Below are 13,988 nucleotides of genomic sequence, written 5' to 3' on the forward strand. Positions count from 1 at the left end.
ACGTATTTTATGGATATGCGGCCACGTGTGCTACGCAGGAGAAAGGCTGCAACAATATCCGTCATTCCGCCAAAAAAATATTGGAACGACGGTAAATATAGACCCCAACGAATCAGACCTCGCATCTCAAGATTTCCAGATTTCCTGAGATTCAAATTCTAAAAACCCAAGTCTCTGATCTCAGTGTGTTTCGGCCGCTACCATTGTGATTTCTAAATGCAGCCCTAACCACTGCGCCACCGGCTCTCCATAACACGCGCGCGCGCGTGTTTGCGTGTAAACAAAAAGGGCTCCAGCTCCATTCCGATGGTTGAAATGATTCGGCGTGCGTGCGCGTGGCTTGGTATCCAGAGTGTGTTCAACTTCGGCACCGGACGTAGCAGCCAGCCGTGCTCATCGCTTGTGCTGTAGCCGGGGGAGGTGCGGGGGGGCGGTTTTGTGAAAGGGAGGCGGCACCCGCGGTATTTTGCGTAAAATCCCCACTTCTCTTCTCACTCGCGCGAAGAAGCCTCGCGTCTCAAGCTGCCGACCTCATGGCGACCTCCTCATCCTCCTTCTCCACCCCCTCCTCCTCCACCTTCTCATCCTTCGAGGCGCCGCTGCCTCTGATCGTGACGGACGGAGATGGCAAATTCGTGCTGGTGCCCGAGACGGCAGCGGCGGTGTCGCGCCTCGTCACGGGGCCCGTGGTGGTGGTGGCCGTGGTCGGGAGGTACCGCACGGGGAAGTCCTTCCTCATGAACCGCCTCGCGGGGACCAACTCCGGTACGAGACGTACTCGAGTACTCGCGGATCTCCCCTCTATTTCTCCCCCCCCCTCCACCGTCTCCTCTTATCTGCTGCCGCGAACGCTGCGTGATTGCGCTTTAACGACGTGCCGCTCTTCGGCCCGTGGACACGCGTGTGAAACTATCGGTACATCGGTGAACAAGAGCTTCACAGCTCATCGGATTCCGCCGGTATACACCCATATGCTTATTCTGATTCCGTGGGAGCCCGGGTGTCAGTAGGGACCGAGTAATGAGCGACGTGACCCTGAACCGTAATGTTGACAGCTGCCTGCCTCGCGTTAGGAACTCGCAGAGTCGAATGAGCAAACGCTACGGTGGTTTACTACACAGTAGCCAACACTACGGACTGTATAGTATCGTCGTAAATAACACTGTGCGCGCAGTCTGCGCTCCTTTCAACGGAGGAGGAACGGCAAACACTCCATGAAATCTCCCTCCCTCCCTCTCTCTGTTGAAGCCGCCTCGTCGTGCACAGCAGCAGCAAGACCGAGACACGAACGCGGGTGGTGGTGTTGTCGTTGTTTGCGTCGCGTAGCGGGCGACCCGAGTTCCATTCCCGCTCGCAGGCCACCAACAACCCGATGACGATTGTCTGAACCGGTCCTGGGACCTCCCCTAGGTCCACTCGGCCCCATACGAGTACCCGGGTGCGGTGTGCAAACATCGCCACTGAGTGCCGGTCGTGGTGTTGGCCCACGCCCTCGTGTGCCGTGCCGGCCTTCATAGGTGCTCGCTAACAGGACTCGCCCCAACAGTCTGTTACAGGCTACACGGGGGGTGGGGGATCTTTGTCTGTGTGTGGTTGCGTGCACGTCGGGGCCAGCGTCCCAAACTGAAACCGTGGAGTCGCTCACTTCCCCTAACCGCCGCCGCCGCTGTTTAATGCGTTGTGTGTGAGTGTGTCTGATGTTGTGTGGTGTGTGTCTTGCGTGTTGAGTTTGTGTGTTATATGTGTTCGTGTCGTGTGTGTGCCGTTTTTGTAGTCCACTGATTCTCAGAGGGGCCACTTTGGCCGATGCGACAACATCAGTGCGAGAGCCGCCACACCACTTGAAACCATCGCGGGTTTGATTGACAGCAGCACGATGATGATGGTGGTGGTGGTGCTGGGGGTGTTTTTACCCTTCGCGTATTTGTGTCGGGTGGCCGTACGTTAGGGGGCCACACGAAAGGCCGCCTGGGTCCGCCAGTAGCTCGCGGGCCTTGCATTGAACAACACTGTCACTCTTTGTGTATTATTGATTGTAGTGTGTGTGTGTAGTTTGTGTGTGTAGTTTGTGTGTGTGGGGAGACAAAGGCGGCCGGGCGTGGTGCTGGCCACCCACCCCCTCGTGTGCCGCTCTGGCCTTCATAGGTGCTGGCTAACAGCACTTGCCCCAACAGTCTGTTACATACTCTTTGGTTCCTTTGGTAAAGTCACGTAGGTATAAAATAAAACAAAATAAATTAAATCACGACGTTTCGGGCGAAACACAAGCGCCCGTCATCAGGTGGGACAACCACAGCAAGAAACAATTGCTGAAGTGGGCGAGAGGGCTGCTGTAACAAGAGGCCATATAGGTAAGAGAGGGGGGGGGGGCAGGTAGGAGAGACAGAGAGGGAGGGGGGGTAGGGGGAGTGGAGCGCTGCCGAGTGAAGAGCAGCTCGAAGGGATTAAAGGGCGAGCAACGACAACATGTCGGGGGGGGGGGCAGGGCTGGGAGTGGGAGGTTGAAGAGAAACTGGAGATGCGGACATGAAGGCAACACCTGTTACAGGCTATACGGGGGATCTTTGTCTTTGCGTTGTAGCAAACTGCGCTAATCGGAGGTGCGGGGAGGGGGGAACGACACTAAACTAAACACAAAAATCAGTTCATAAAGAAATTAGTTTTTCAATCTAGATGACTTCAACGTGCACAGCTCCTGCTGTGCAACAATTCTAAATTTCTTTAAAGTTGCGCATTTTGATGTGACGTCACATTTCTCAAACACCCCCCCCCCCTCATCACACATCGTCACAAATGTCTGACCCCGCCCCCCCCCCCCAGGTGCGTGACGTCATTTATGGACGGCCCCTTGTGTGTGCAACGAGCGCGACCTATTTCCATGGCCTTGACCACTCACGCGCGTCTGTGGGTTGTCACCCCGTCGCCGCAGGCTTCTCCCTGGGCTGCTCGGTGCAGTCTCACACCAAGGGCATCTGGGTCTGGCCCAGACCCCATCCACTGCACCAGGACAAGTGGCTGCTGCTGCTCGACACCGAGGGCCTGGGAGACGTGGCAGGGGTCAGTGGCCGATCTCCTCGTCCGTTCTGGTGGGGGGGAGGAAAGAGTTTGGCAATGTATTTTGGAAATTATCATCGTATGCCATACTAAGAGATGTGGCCATCGTCATTGGAACCTCATTTGCCAGTAAAAAATATGATAATTGGTTTTTTACCCTTTTATCTGGCAACAAAACTGACACCTTTTTTACAAGGAGTCATGTTTGCATAGACCACAATACCTGCAGTCATAATGCCAACAAAAAACACAACTCTGATGATGTATGCACTGTCCTTGAAGTTGATTGGTCCACACCCGAGACAGCTTTCCTTAGAGCCTAGTCTCACATGGTGTTGGACCAGATGACGCCAAAAGGCGCACAACTCAAAGACAATGCACCATCAGAGTATGAGAGGTCAGGGTAAGCATTTTTTTTTCATTATGACTGCAGGTATTGTGGTCTATGCAATAATGACTCCTTGTAAAAAAAGGTGTCAGTTTTGTTGCCAGATAAAAGGGTAAAAAAACAATTATCATATTTTTTACTGGCAAATGAGGTTCCAATGGTGTAAATGCTTAGCCCCGAGCTCTCATACTCTGATGGTGCATTGTCTTTGAGTTGTGCGCCTTTTGGCGTCATCTGGTCCAACCCATGTGAGACTAGGCTCTAAGGAAAGCTGTCTCGGGTGTGGACCAATCAACTTCAAGGACAGTGCATACATTATCAGAGTTATGTTTTTTGTTTGCATTATGACTGCAGGTATTGTGGTCTATACAAAAAAGGGGACAGTTTTGTTGCCAGATAAAAGGGTTAAAAACCAATTATCATGTGGCCATCGTGTTTGGATACCTTCAAAATAAAAAAAACGTATCCCTAGCGGTTCGCTTTGTACCCAAGGGGCTGTATACCAGTTATTGCACGTGATCAGCACGCTAGGGGCCGTTTCACGGTGATTTGTTTCAACCCTCTTCTCTTTGCGCCCCCCCTCCCCCCAGGCCGGAAAGACGCACGACACGTGGCTCTTCGTGATGGCCATGCTGCTGAGCACCACGCTGGTCTACAACGTCGTGGGCACGCTCGACAAGGAAGGCCTCGAGCAGCTGCAGTATCCTCCCAACGCGACCGCCGCCGCCGCTGACGCAGACAATGTCCATTTGCTTTGTTGCTGTGCCAGGCAGTGCTCGACTTGATAATTGTTTTTTTACCCTTCTATCTGGCAACAAAACTGACACCTTTTTTTACAAGGAGTCATGTTTGCATAGACTGCAATACCTGCAGTCATAATGCAAAAAAAAACATAATTCTGATAATGTATGCACTGTCCTTGAAGTTGATTGGTCTACACCCGAGACAGCTTTCCTTAGAGCCTAGTCTCACATGGGTTGGACCAGATGACGCCAAAAGGCGCACAACTCAAAGACAATGCACCATCAGAGTATGAGAGCTCGGGGTAAGCATTTTACACCATTGGTACCTCATTTGCCAGTAAGTCAGTTTTGTTGCCAGATAAAAGGGTAAAAAAACAATTATCATATTTATTACTGGCAAATGAGGTTCCAATGGAGTGCTCGACTTAACGAACGGTGGGACTTGCGGACGTGTCTGAGTTGCATTCGTAAGTTGTATAACTGCCCCGTGCATGACTTTGTTCGCTTTGCTTTCGCGTAATTTCGTTGGCGCAAGGCACTCGTTGCAAACGAGACTGTAATCCTCCCAGTGCATTGAATCATCGCGTGAGTTAAAGCAACATGGACGTTGAACTCCACTGCAGAGGCATGCTATGGCAATAGACAGATGATGATACAAATTATATTTCTTGCATCCTCAACATTGGATACCACGTGATATATATATCATCACACATAGGCCTTTGTGTCTCGAGACACAATTTTTTTGCGCCTTACAAGGTCAGCTGTAGGTTTTGCAGCGCCGAGAATGACTTAGTAGGCCAATCCTTGAGTGGCAATCCTTGCCACAACAATTGCAAGTGAATGTGGTGGCAGCTCCAGAGGTGTTTGTTGCTTGTTCTTTACGTCGCTCCCTCTTGGTCTGCCAAGCAGTGTGCCTTTTCTCCTCGCCTCTCCTGAGGCCTGTTTTCATAGCCTGCTGCCAGGTGAGTTGGTGATATATATATATATACAAGTGTGAGGTGTCGAGGCCTAGTACCGTGCAGAGCCTCCGGCCTCGCCTAGATTGCCCACCCAGCCGAGGCTGGGTGCTGGGGCCGCTACCCCCCCCCCCCCCCGCGCTAGAATAATACTGTCTAATCGCTATAATTTTATTATCTACCGACCCTATAATAGTAATTGCACACATTGGGTGGGGGGGAGTGAAGAGGATGTGAAACTTTGATGAATTTACCTCAGAGTCACGTGTTAATGCGTGTGCATATTTTTAACGGGAATTAAAAATGGCGTCCACCCCGCAGCGATCGTGTTGCTGCCCGTTGCCAGGGGCAACCGCCCGTTGTCAGGGGCAACCGCCCGTTGCCAGGGGCAACCGCCTTCGCGTATGCGCAACGGCGTGCTTCGTCACGTGCCGGTCGGCAAACGTAAATAAATAAATAAGGAGAAATCTCACTAAATCGATATTCGGTCCGATTTAAAGTTTAGAGACGAAAAATCGGAAATGCCTAAGTTCACCGCGGGGCCGGGGGCATGCCCAACGGCAAAATTTAATCTTGGCGAACCCCACGGTCCGAGAGCCAAATCCCCCGCAAGCGAGCGTACGCAGACGGACAGACAGACAGACAGACAAAAAATGAATTATATAGGTTAGATAAACAACAACAAAACCTCATTCAACACATTTGGCAATATATAGCCCGTGGCGTTTCGGGCAATTGCCCTTATTGAGCAAGGTAATAGTACGAGAGTAGGAAAAAGAGAGGATGGATGGGGAGGATGGATGGAATTCCAAAGGGGAGCAGTGCGAGGAAAGAAGCAGAAAGAGAAGTTTTGTGACCTGCAGTGTGGTGGGTGAGTGAGTAGTTGATTGGGTGAGTGAGTAGTTGATTGGGTGAGTGAGTAGTTTATTGGGTGAGTGAGTAGTTTATTGGGTGGGTGAGTGAGTGAGTGAGTAGTTTATTGGGTGAGTGAGTAGTTGATTGAGTGAGTGAGTAGTTGATTGGGTGAGTGAGTGTGTTGTTGGGACCTGCGGTGTCGTGATGGTTGTGGTGTCAGCTGAACACAGTGTGGACAAGACAAAGCAGCGCGTCTGTTTAGATCCAAGTCCCCAACCAATACGGGTGGAGGAATTAACGGGTGCAGTTCACGGTAACCACGGTAACCGTGGTATCAGCAGCAGCAGCAACAACAGCGATATGAGATGAGATGTAGACGAGAGAGAGACGCGAGAGTCTCCGGACACGATCCCACGCGGCATCCGCACTGCCCGGTTCCCTTAACGCACTCCTCCCCACTCCGCTCCAACTCCGCTCCACCCACTCCGCTCGCGCCACAGCTTCGTGGTGAACATGACGGACCACGTGAGGACGCGGGTGAACCAGAACGAGGACGAGCTCGGCTTGGACTTCGAGCACTACTTCCCCCCGCTGGTGATCTGCGTGCGCGACTTCACGCTGAAGCTGCTCATCGACGGAGAGCCGTGCTCGGCCGACGAGTACATGGAGCACTGCCTGCAGATGCGCAAGAAGGGCAAGACGCCGGTCTGCCGACAGTTCAACGACCAGAGGCAGCTCATCTGCGATTATTTCAAGGTAGGACGGTAGCGTGACAAGCGTAGGGAGCAGGCGGGTGCCTTGCCCCCCCCACCACCCCCCCACCTGCTCCCTGGTTGCCAAAGCTCCGAGTTGGGCCTCCCTTGAAAACCACCACGAGATGGAGCGCCCCTAACAGCGTTAAGTGTTGGAGACCGTGAGCGGTGATGCGATGAGGCAAGAGGAGTCGCCGCGATAGGCAATAGTCCGGGTGCGACCGTGCGGGACAAATCACATGCTGGGGTCCCCAACCTGACCGATTGCTGCACCCTCTGAGCTGATAATGTCGTGACTATGCCGCTGAGCGTGCGATTATTACTGCCAGGTCGTTCCAAGTGTGTTCTTCACTTCCGTGAAACTACTTGTATGTTTAAAGAGGTTTTTTAAATATATAACGTAAATTGATTTTGTTTATTTTACCAGCGAAAGCCCACTGAGCTGGTAGCTTCTTTTTCAGAAGCGGCCTGGCCACAAATGATAGCTCAACGAAGTGGCTCATCATCGTGCGTAACATTTATAGCAGCAGACAAATAATTATATATCAGAGGGAACCCCCACCGCCCCCCACCATCACGTGGTAATCGGGGCGTGCTTCTGTTCCCGAAGGATCGGAAGTGCTTCATGTTTCCAACGCCGACGCGCCGGGAGAACTTGGAGTTCATCGAGAAACTCCCAGATGGGTGCCTCGACCCGGAGTTCCTGACGACGGCTGAGGAGTTCGCGGGCCACGTGCTGGGACGAGCCGCCATCATGCACATCGACGGCGCCATCCTCACCGGCCAATGTGAGCCGTCGCAAGGAGCACTCTTCTTAAGTCGATCGTACCACCATCAACCGGAGATTATTGAGTAGAGTGCGCGGCGTGTAAAGTTTTGAGATGAGTTGACGTAGTCGTAGCTCGCCGTGCTCGCACCGCGCGTGCTACCGCGTCTCTCTTCGTGTCTTTCTCCATGTCCCTCTCCGTGTCTCTCCACGTCTCTGTCCACGTCTCTCCGTGTCTCTCTCCGCATCTCCCCGGGACCGTCTGCATCTCTCTCCGCGTCTCTCTCCGCGTCTCTCTCCGTGCGTGCGCAGCCTTCGTGCAGCTGGCGGAGCAGTACGTGACGGCGCAGCGCAACGGCACAGTGCCCTGCATCGAGAGTGCCCTGGAGCAGGTGATCACGCTCACCAACCTGCAGGCCAAGAAGGAGGCGCTGGCGCTCTACCGCGAGAGGACGGCCATCGCCGTGACGGTGGACCAGCTGACGCCGCTCCTCACAGCGGAGGAGCTCGGCCACCTGCACCAGCAGGGCACGCGGGACGCCGTGGATTTGTTCCACGAGCGCTCGCTGCTCGACAGTAAGGGCGAGCACGAGAAAGAGCTCATGGTGAGTGGAGCCTTCAGACAAAGTGTGTGTATGCACGTATGCAAGCTGAACCTCTTTCGCACCGTACGTAGCTAACCGTGCTAATCGGAGGTGCTCACCAGAGGTGCATTTTCCAATTGCACTGCCCTTGTGTCGTAACTATGTTAACATAATTCTGGCTATCGCCTGTAATCGCCAGCGAAACGTCCTCCTCGAATTGTAAATGTTGTGGGATTACTCTCCGACACACCAGTGTGCTGGAGCAGTAACTAATCGACACGTTTTGTTCACGTGACAAAGCTTACCAATTGGCTGTCTGGTGGTAGTGAGTTTGCCGACTAATTTATATCAACGCGATGTGACCTCTACAAAAAAAAAAACTTTATTACGGAAAACATTGGTCGCGAAAGGCTACCACTACTACTACGCGTTAAACTGACTACGTGAGATTCCTTTGCCCAATTCGACATGGCCGCCGCAGTGTGACGTTTCGCGAGCTGTCACGCTTTTGTCGTCGCAGGATGCCCTGGCCAAAGAGTACCTGAAGTTGGTCAAAGAGAACAAGGAGGCCTCGGCGCTGCGGTGCGAGCGGCGCCTGCAGGAGCTGTTCGAGCCGATCCGAGTGAAGCTGCAGCAGGGGGAGGACAAGGCCTTTATGAAGCCCGGGGTTTTCCTGGAGTATGAGGGCCTCATGGAGAAGCTGAGGGATGCCTACCGCGCCACGCAAGGCCTGGGAGACGAGGTACTCATGTTTGTTGCGTATGTGCTGGTGTTGAACTTCTTTCGGCACCGTACGGAGCCAACCGTGCCAATCGGAGGTGCGGGGAAGGACAACAGATTAATCACAAAAAAGCAGTTCCAACAAAATTAGTTTACAATCTAGATGATTTGAAAGTGCATAGCTACAGTTGCTTCCTAATATCGGACGGAAGAGCATTCCAGACAGCCCGAGGAAGCGCACCTGAAAGCGCCGCGATGCGGTGACCGTAAAATCGTTGTCGCCGCTGCTGCTGCTGCTGTTGTTCAATTTTCTATTGTGCATCTCTGTCAAGGCGAGCGCCGTGACCAACTTTCGATTTTTCACCCTTGCCCGACGCCTCGTGGATCCGCAGAAGGAAAACCAGCTCGCGGTCTTTATGAAGAGCAAGGAGGAAGGGAGGCATAACCTGCTCCTGCTGGACAAGACCGTCACGCAGAGGGAGAGGGAGCGCTTCGGTGAGCCTTTGCGCTCGTTCCTTAGCGCATTCGTAGCCACGGCTCAGCTCGGGTGTGCTTCCGGCTCACGAGAAGCCGGCTCTGAGCCACGCGCTTAATCTCTGTGCCGGCTCGGAGCTGAGCCTGAGCCCCCGTGCTGTGGCTGAGCCGCCTCGGTAGTGAGCTACTGCATTTTCTCACTCTAGCCACTATCGTGAGACCCTACACTGTCTCACTACAGCCACTATAGTGAGACGCTAAAGTGGATCGCCACCAGCCGATTCACGGTTGGAACGCGCGCGTGAAATGTGTTTCTTTTTTGGACAGAAAAGGAAGCCATGGAGCTGAAGATGGAGCTCGAGAAGAAAGCACTTGAGGCGGAAAATGATCAGCAGCGAGCGCACATGCAAGCCTTCGAGGAGCAGATGAAGGTGCCAGATTCACGACCCGCGTGTACCACGTAGCGGAGTGGCTCTTATTCTTGCGCTGACGCGTCGCCTGCAATGTGTCTGCCAAGACTGGCTGAACGGTCTTCACCACCATCATCATAATCATCATCGTCGTTATCATCTTCACCATTAAATTCACCACTGTGGATGACTCAGTGGTCTCACTCGTGCCTCACAGGAAGAACGCCCTGGTTTTCAACGTGGGCGCATTTCTCTCTATTGAGTTTCGATGCTGCCCCCTTGTTCTGCATGAGTTTATTCCGGGTCGTCTGGGTTTTCCCTCCACATTTGGAGTCAACATCACGCGTCTGGAGTATTTCGATGCTATAAATGTCCACGTGATGATAAGCCACTTAGTTGAACTATCGTTTGTGGCCAGGTTGCTTCTGCAAAAATAAGCTAAATAACTTAGTGGGCCTTACCTGGTAAATAAAAAAAGTAAGTTTAATTTAAATCAAATGGTTTTTATTTCCCACACGTGTACACGCACGTCACAAAAGCCGAACCCTTTGATACTCTATACTCTTAGGTTTTTTCGGTAAAGTCACGTAGGTAAAAAATTAAATAAACATTTATAAAAGTAAAATAAAAATCACGACGTTTCGGAGGCAACACAAGCTTCCGTCTTCAGGTGGAACCGTCACAGCACGATTGCTGTATCAAGTAAAGAGCTAATTTTAATTTAATTTTTTACCTACGTGACTTTACCGGAAAAAACCTAAGAGTATGAATCCTTGCAGTCACGAAAGCTTAAAATCTAGAACCCTTTGTTGTTGTTGTTGTCCTTCTGCAGGCCAATGAAAGGGCTCGCGAAGAGAAGTGGAGACACATGGAGCTGATGACAGCGATGAAGGCGAACGCTTCCACGAGCAAACCCAACAATCCGTTCAAGCAATTCGCCAAAGCTGTGCAGCCCATGCTGACGGATCTCTTCCACCTTTTGCAATTGCGCAGTGTTCAGAAGTAATAGGAGCGCAAGGGCGTCCCCTCGATACACGGAGCAGAAAGGTTCCAGCGACGTTGCCCGTTAAAAAAAAAATAAAAGGGAGAGAAAGTCCGCAAATTCCAACTTGGATTTTCCCCGTCGACTCTCGTCGTCGTATAATTGGAGGCGCGTTCCTTCGGGAAAGCATTCCGACCCCAAGGCCTACCAAGTACCAGTAAAGCGGTACTTTAGAGTGCGGCGTTTTTACTGGTAGGAACGAAGTGGACCAGCCTACAATAGATTACATCGTCTGTCCGTCCGTCCGATGTCCGATTACGTGTAGCAACATCGCCCCCTACTGAAAACACTTGGCATGACCCTACAAAAACCTTTAGACTCTGTGAGGCTTTCCTGGCTAAACAAGTGTAACATTCCCTTATAATTCCCTCAGATAGCTTTTAATTAAAACATTTAAATTAATGAGGCTTTCCTGGCTAAACACGTGTAACCTTCCCTTATAATTCCCTGAGATAGCTTTTAATTAAAACTTTGAAATTAAATAAAAAACTCACAGCGCCCTAAAGCCTACAGCTAGGCCTAAAGCCTAGAACTAGGCCTCAAAGTCTCCCTTCGTATCGTACCCCCGCGTGTGTGAAAGGGAGTTAATGTTTAACAATGTTACATTCCCTGATGTTTTAAAATAGAAACATTTACATGTAAAGCTTTTACATTAATAATTATAACATTTAAATCATACATTAATAATTAAAACATTTAAATTAAAAATTAACTCACAGCGCCATAAAGCCTACAGCTAGGCCTAAAGCCTAGAACTAGGCCTCAAAATCTCCCTTCGGGTCGTCCGATTAGGTGTAGCAACATCGCCCCCTACTGCAAACACTTGGCAGGACCCTACAAAAACCTTTAGACTCAGTGGGGCTTTCCTGGCTAAACAAGTGTCATAATACATTATGTTTATATTCTTTGGTTATTCGTTCCTACCAGCCCACCCCGCAGGGTCCTGTTTTTGTAAAGCAAATATAATAGAACGTCGATCAATTTATGAGGAAATGATACTCAAAATAAGTCGCGAAATAAAAAAGAATGTACTGGTGGTCCAGATGTCTTGTGATGCACATTAATTCTCTAAAACAAAAAATTAATATGCAAAGGAAATAGCATTTTACGGTTGAATTTATTGGTGGGTCACAATACATCTGGACCACTGTGGTGATATGAAACGCGAGGATTTCCCCCCCTCCCTCCCCACCAAAAAAAACACATTACGATTTAGTGAGATTCACAATTCCGTCAATGCGATTACAACGTCGCGTATATCGAATCTGCACACTCGCGTGTAAGTTACGCTGCAGCGAAATTCCGTGCATCGAATTGCCGTGGAACGAGGGATTCAGCCTGCACGCCTTGAACGCCCGTCGTGCGCTTTGATGGGGATTGCGGTGACGCACCTTTGTCTATTATCACGGCGATATATAATAAGCCTTTACACTCTTATATCAGTTTAACACGTAGCAGGCTTTCGCGACCAATATTATTCAAAATGAAGGTTCTTGGGTTAGATCGCTGTAAGTATAAATGTGCCGTAGCCTTCCACCACCCGACACAGCCAATCAGTAAGGGATTTGCCACGTAAATAAAACGCCAACTAGTTACTACTTCAGCACACTGGCGTGTTGGAGAGTAAATCCACAACATTTACAATTAAATTTGAGTAGTACGACGTTTCGCAGGTAATTACATCAACCAGCATCATCGGGCAATTTGCCGGAACAGTGAAGCAATCCACCTGCGTACGGTCTTAAATAGAGCACATGCTTATTAGATATTTTAAGGGCTGTAAAACACGTGGGTAAATATAGTATACAATATAGTACGGTATTCGGGAGTATACAATGTAACATTACCATGATACCTCGCTGATCTCGTCAAGGGGCATAAACCATCACGTGAACTTCGGTCATCCTCGCAGCAGCGGTGACTTTTGGCAAACCATCGAACAAAAGGTGGTCACCGTGTCGCGCGCTTTCAGACGCGCTTCTGCGGCCGTCTGGAACGCTCTTCTGATATTATGAAGCCGCTTCAGCTTATGAACTTTCAAATTGAAAACGAATTTCTTCAAAACTGCTTTTTTGTGTTTAGTCTGTTGTCCTAAACCCGCACCTCCGATTAGTATGGTTAACTACGTACGGTGCGAAAGAAGTTGAACATACATACATACGATTATCTATAGGTCTATGAGTATATATATCTCTCTGTGGGTCTCTGGATTTACTATATGGTCCATCTTTAATGTTCCATTCATAATAATCAACGAGATGACGTTGAGCCGTTTGTTCATGTGTATAGTAGTGTAGAGTGTAGTGTACATGGGGTCACCGACTCGACCACCCCACCAACTCGCATGTACGTGGTACACGTGTGTACTCACACACACAACACCTGTATATATACACACACACAACACCTGTACACACACACACAACACCTGTATACTGATGGTGGTGGTGGGTGATGGTGTGGTGGTGCTGATGGTGGTGGTGATGATGATGGTGGTGCTGATGGTGGTGATGGTGGTGGTGCGGGTGTGGTGCGGGTATGGTAATTATGGTGATGATGGTGGTGGTGATGGTGTTGATGGTGGTGGTGATGGTTGTGTGGTGGTGATGATGGTGGTGTGGTGGTGGTGCTGATGGTGGTGGTGATGATGATGATGGTGGTGGTGCTAATGGTGGTGATGATGGTGTGGTGCGGGTGTGGTGATGGTGTGATGATGGTGGTGATGATGGTGGTGGTGTGGTGCGGGTGCGATGATGGTGGTGGTGATGGTGTTGATGGTGATGATGGTGGTGGTGTTGATGGTGGTATTTGTGGTGATGGTGGTGGTGATGGTTGTGTGGTGGTGGTGGTGATGGTGTGAGCACCGATGTAGGTCTGCACGGCACACGAGGAGGGGTAGGGGGATGTCGGTGTCTACTCGTGTGCCCGTTGTGATTATCAGAAGATGTTGTGTACCCTGCTTCTTGGCAATAAAACAGGCGGCGTTAAGATGTTTAAACACCAAAACATAAACCTTTTGCACGGAATCATCATCACGTCTGCGCACGAGTGGGACAAACGCGTGGGGGACGAAGACGAAGTCTGTAGCGGATTGCAGCCGGAGCTGTCCGCGCCTGACGACGGGAGGAGAGCGGAACAGCAGCAGTAGCAGCACGCGAGCGGTGTCAACATCAACAACAACAAGGGGCCACACCTCCATCACGGTGGCCGGAATGCCCCGCGCCTGGAGTGAAACAGGGGG

General features: G+C 50.8%; 1 protein-coding gene across 2 annotated transcripts; it reads left to right on the forward strand.

Moving 5' to 3' along the window:
• The first annotated feature begins 458 nt into the window (after nucleotides 1-458).
• On the forward strand, nucleotides 459-13,759 carry LOC144734783 (guanylate-binding protein 1-like). 2 transcript variants are annotated; one of them, XM_078617154.1, is made up of 10 exons: nucleotides 462-765; nucleotides 2,930-3,057; nucleotides 4,033-4,142; nucleotides 6,500-6,755; nucleotides 7,362-7,539; nucleotides 7,830-8,122; nucleotides 8,622-8,843; nucleotides 9,214-9,316; nucleotides 9,623-9,726; nucleotides 10,538-13,759. In XM_078617154.1, exons 1-10 carry the CDS (start codon nucleotides 534-536, stop codon nucleotides 10,709-10,711), a joined length of 1,800 nt encoding a protein of 599 aa, XP_078473280.1. In that variant the 5' UTR covers nucleotides 462-533; the 3' UTR covers nucleotides 10,712-13,759. The 2 variants fall into 2 exon arrangements, with proteins under 2 accessions (XP_078473281.1, XP_078473280.1); XM_078617155.1 differs by lacking the exon at nucleotides 10,538-13,759 and having other exon boundaries at nucleotides 459-765; nucleotides 9,628-9,693.
• Nucleotides 13,760-13,988: the final 229 nt, after the last annotated feature.

The sequence above is a fragment of the Lampetra planeri genome, chromosome 53 (genome assembly GCF_965212315.1).
Source record: "Lampetra planeri chromosome 53, kcLamPlan1.2.h2, whole genome shotgun sequence".
NCBI lineage: Eukaryota > Metazoa > Chordata > Hyperoartia > Petromyzontiformes > Petromyzontidae > Lampetra > Lampetra planeri.

Coding starts and splice junctions, on each gene's coding strand:
- LOC144734783 (XM_078617154.1), top strand. CDS start 534: ATGGCGACCTCCTCATCCTCCTTCTCCACCCCCTCCTCCTCCACCTTC. Junction 8,123..8,621: donor AGCACGAGAAAGAGCTCATG/GTGAGTGGAGCC, acceptor TTGTCGTCGCAG/GATGCCCTGGCCAAAGAGTA. Junction 9,727..10,537: donor CCTTCGAGGAGCAGATGAAG/GTGCCAGATTCA, acceptor GTCCTTCTGCAG/GCCAATGAAAGGGCTCGCGA.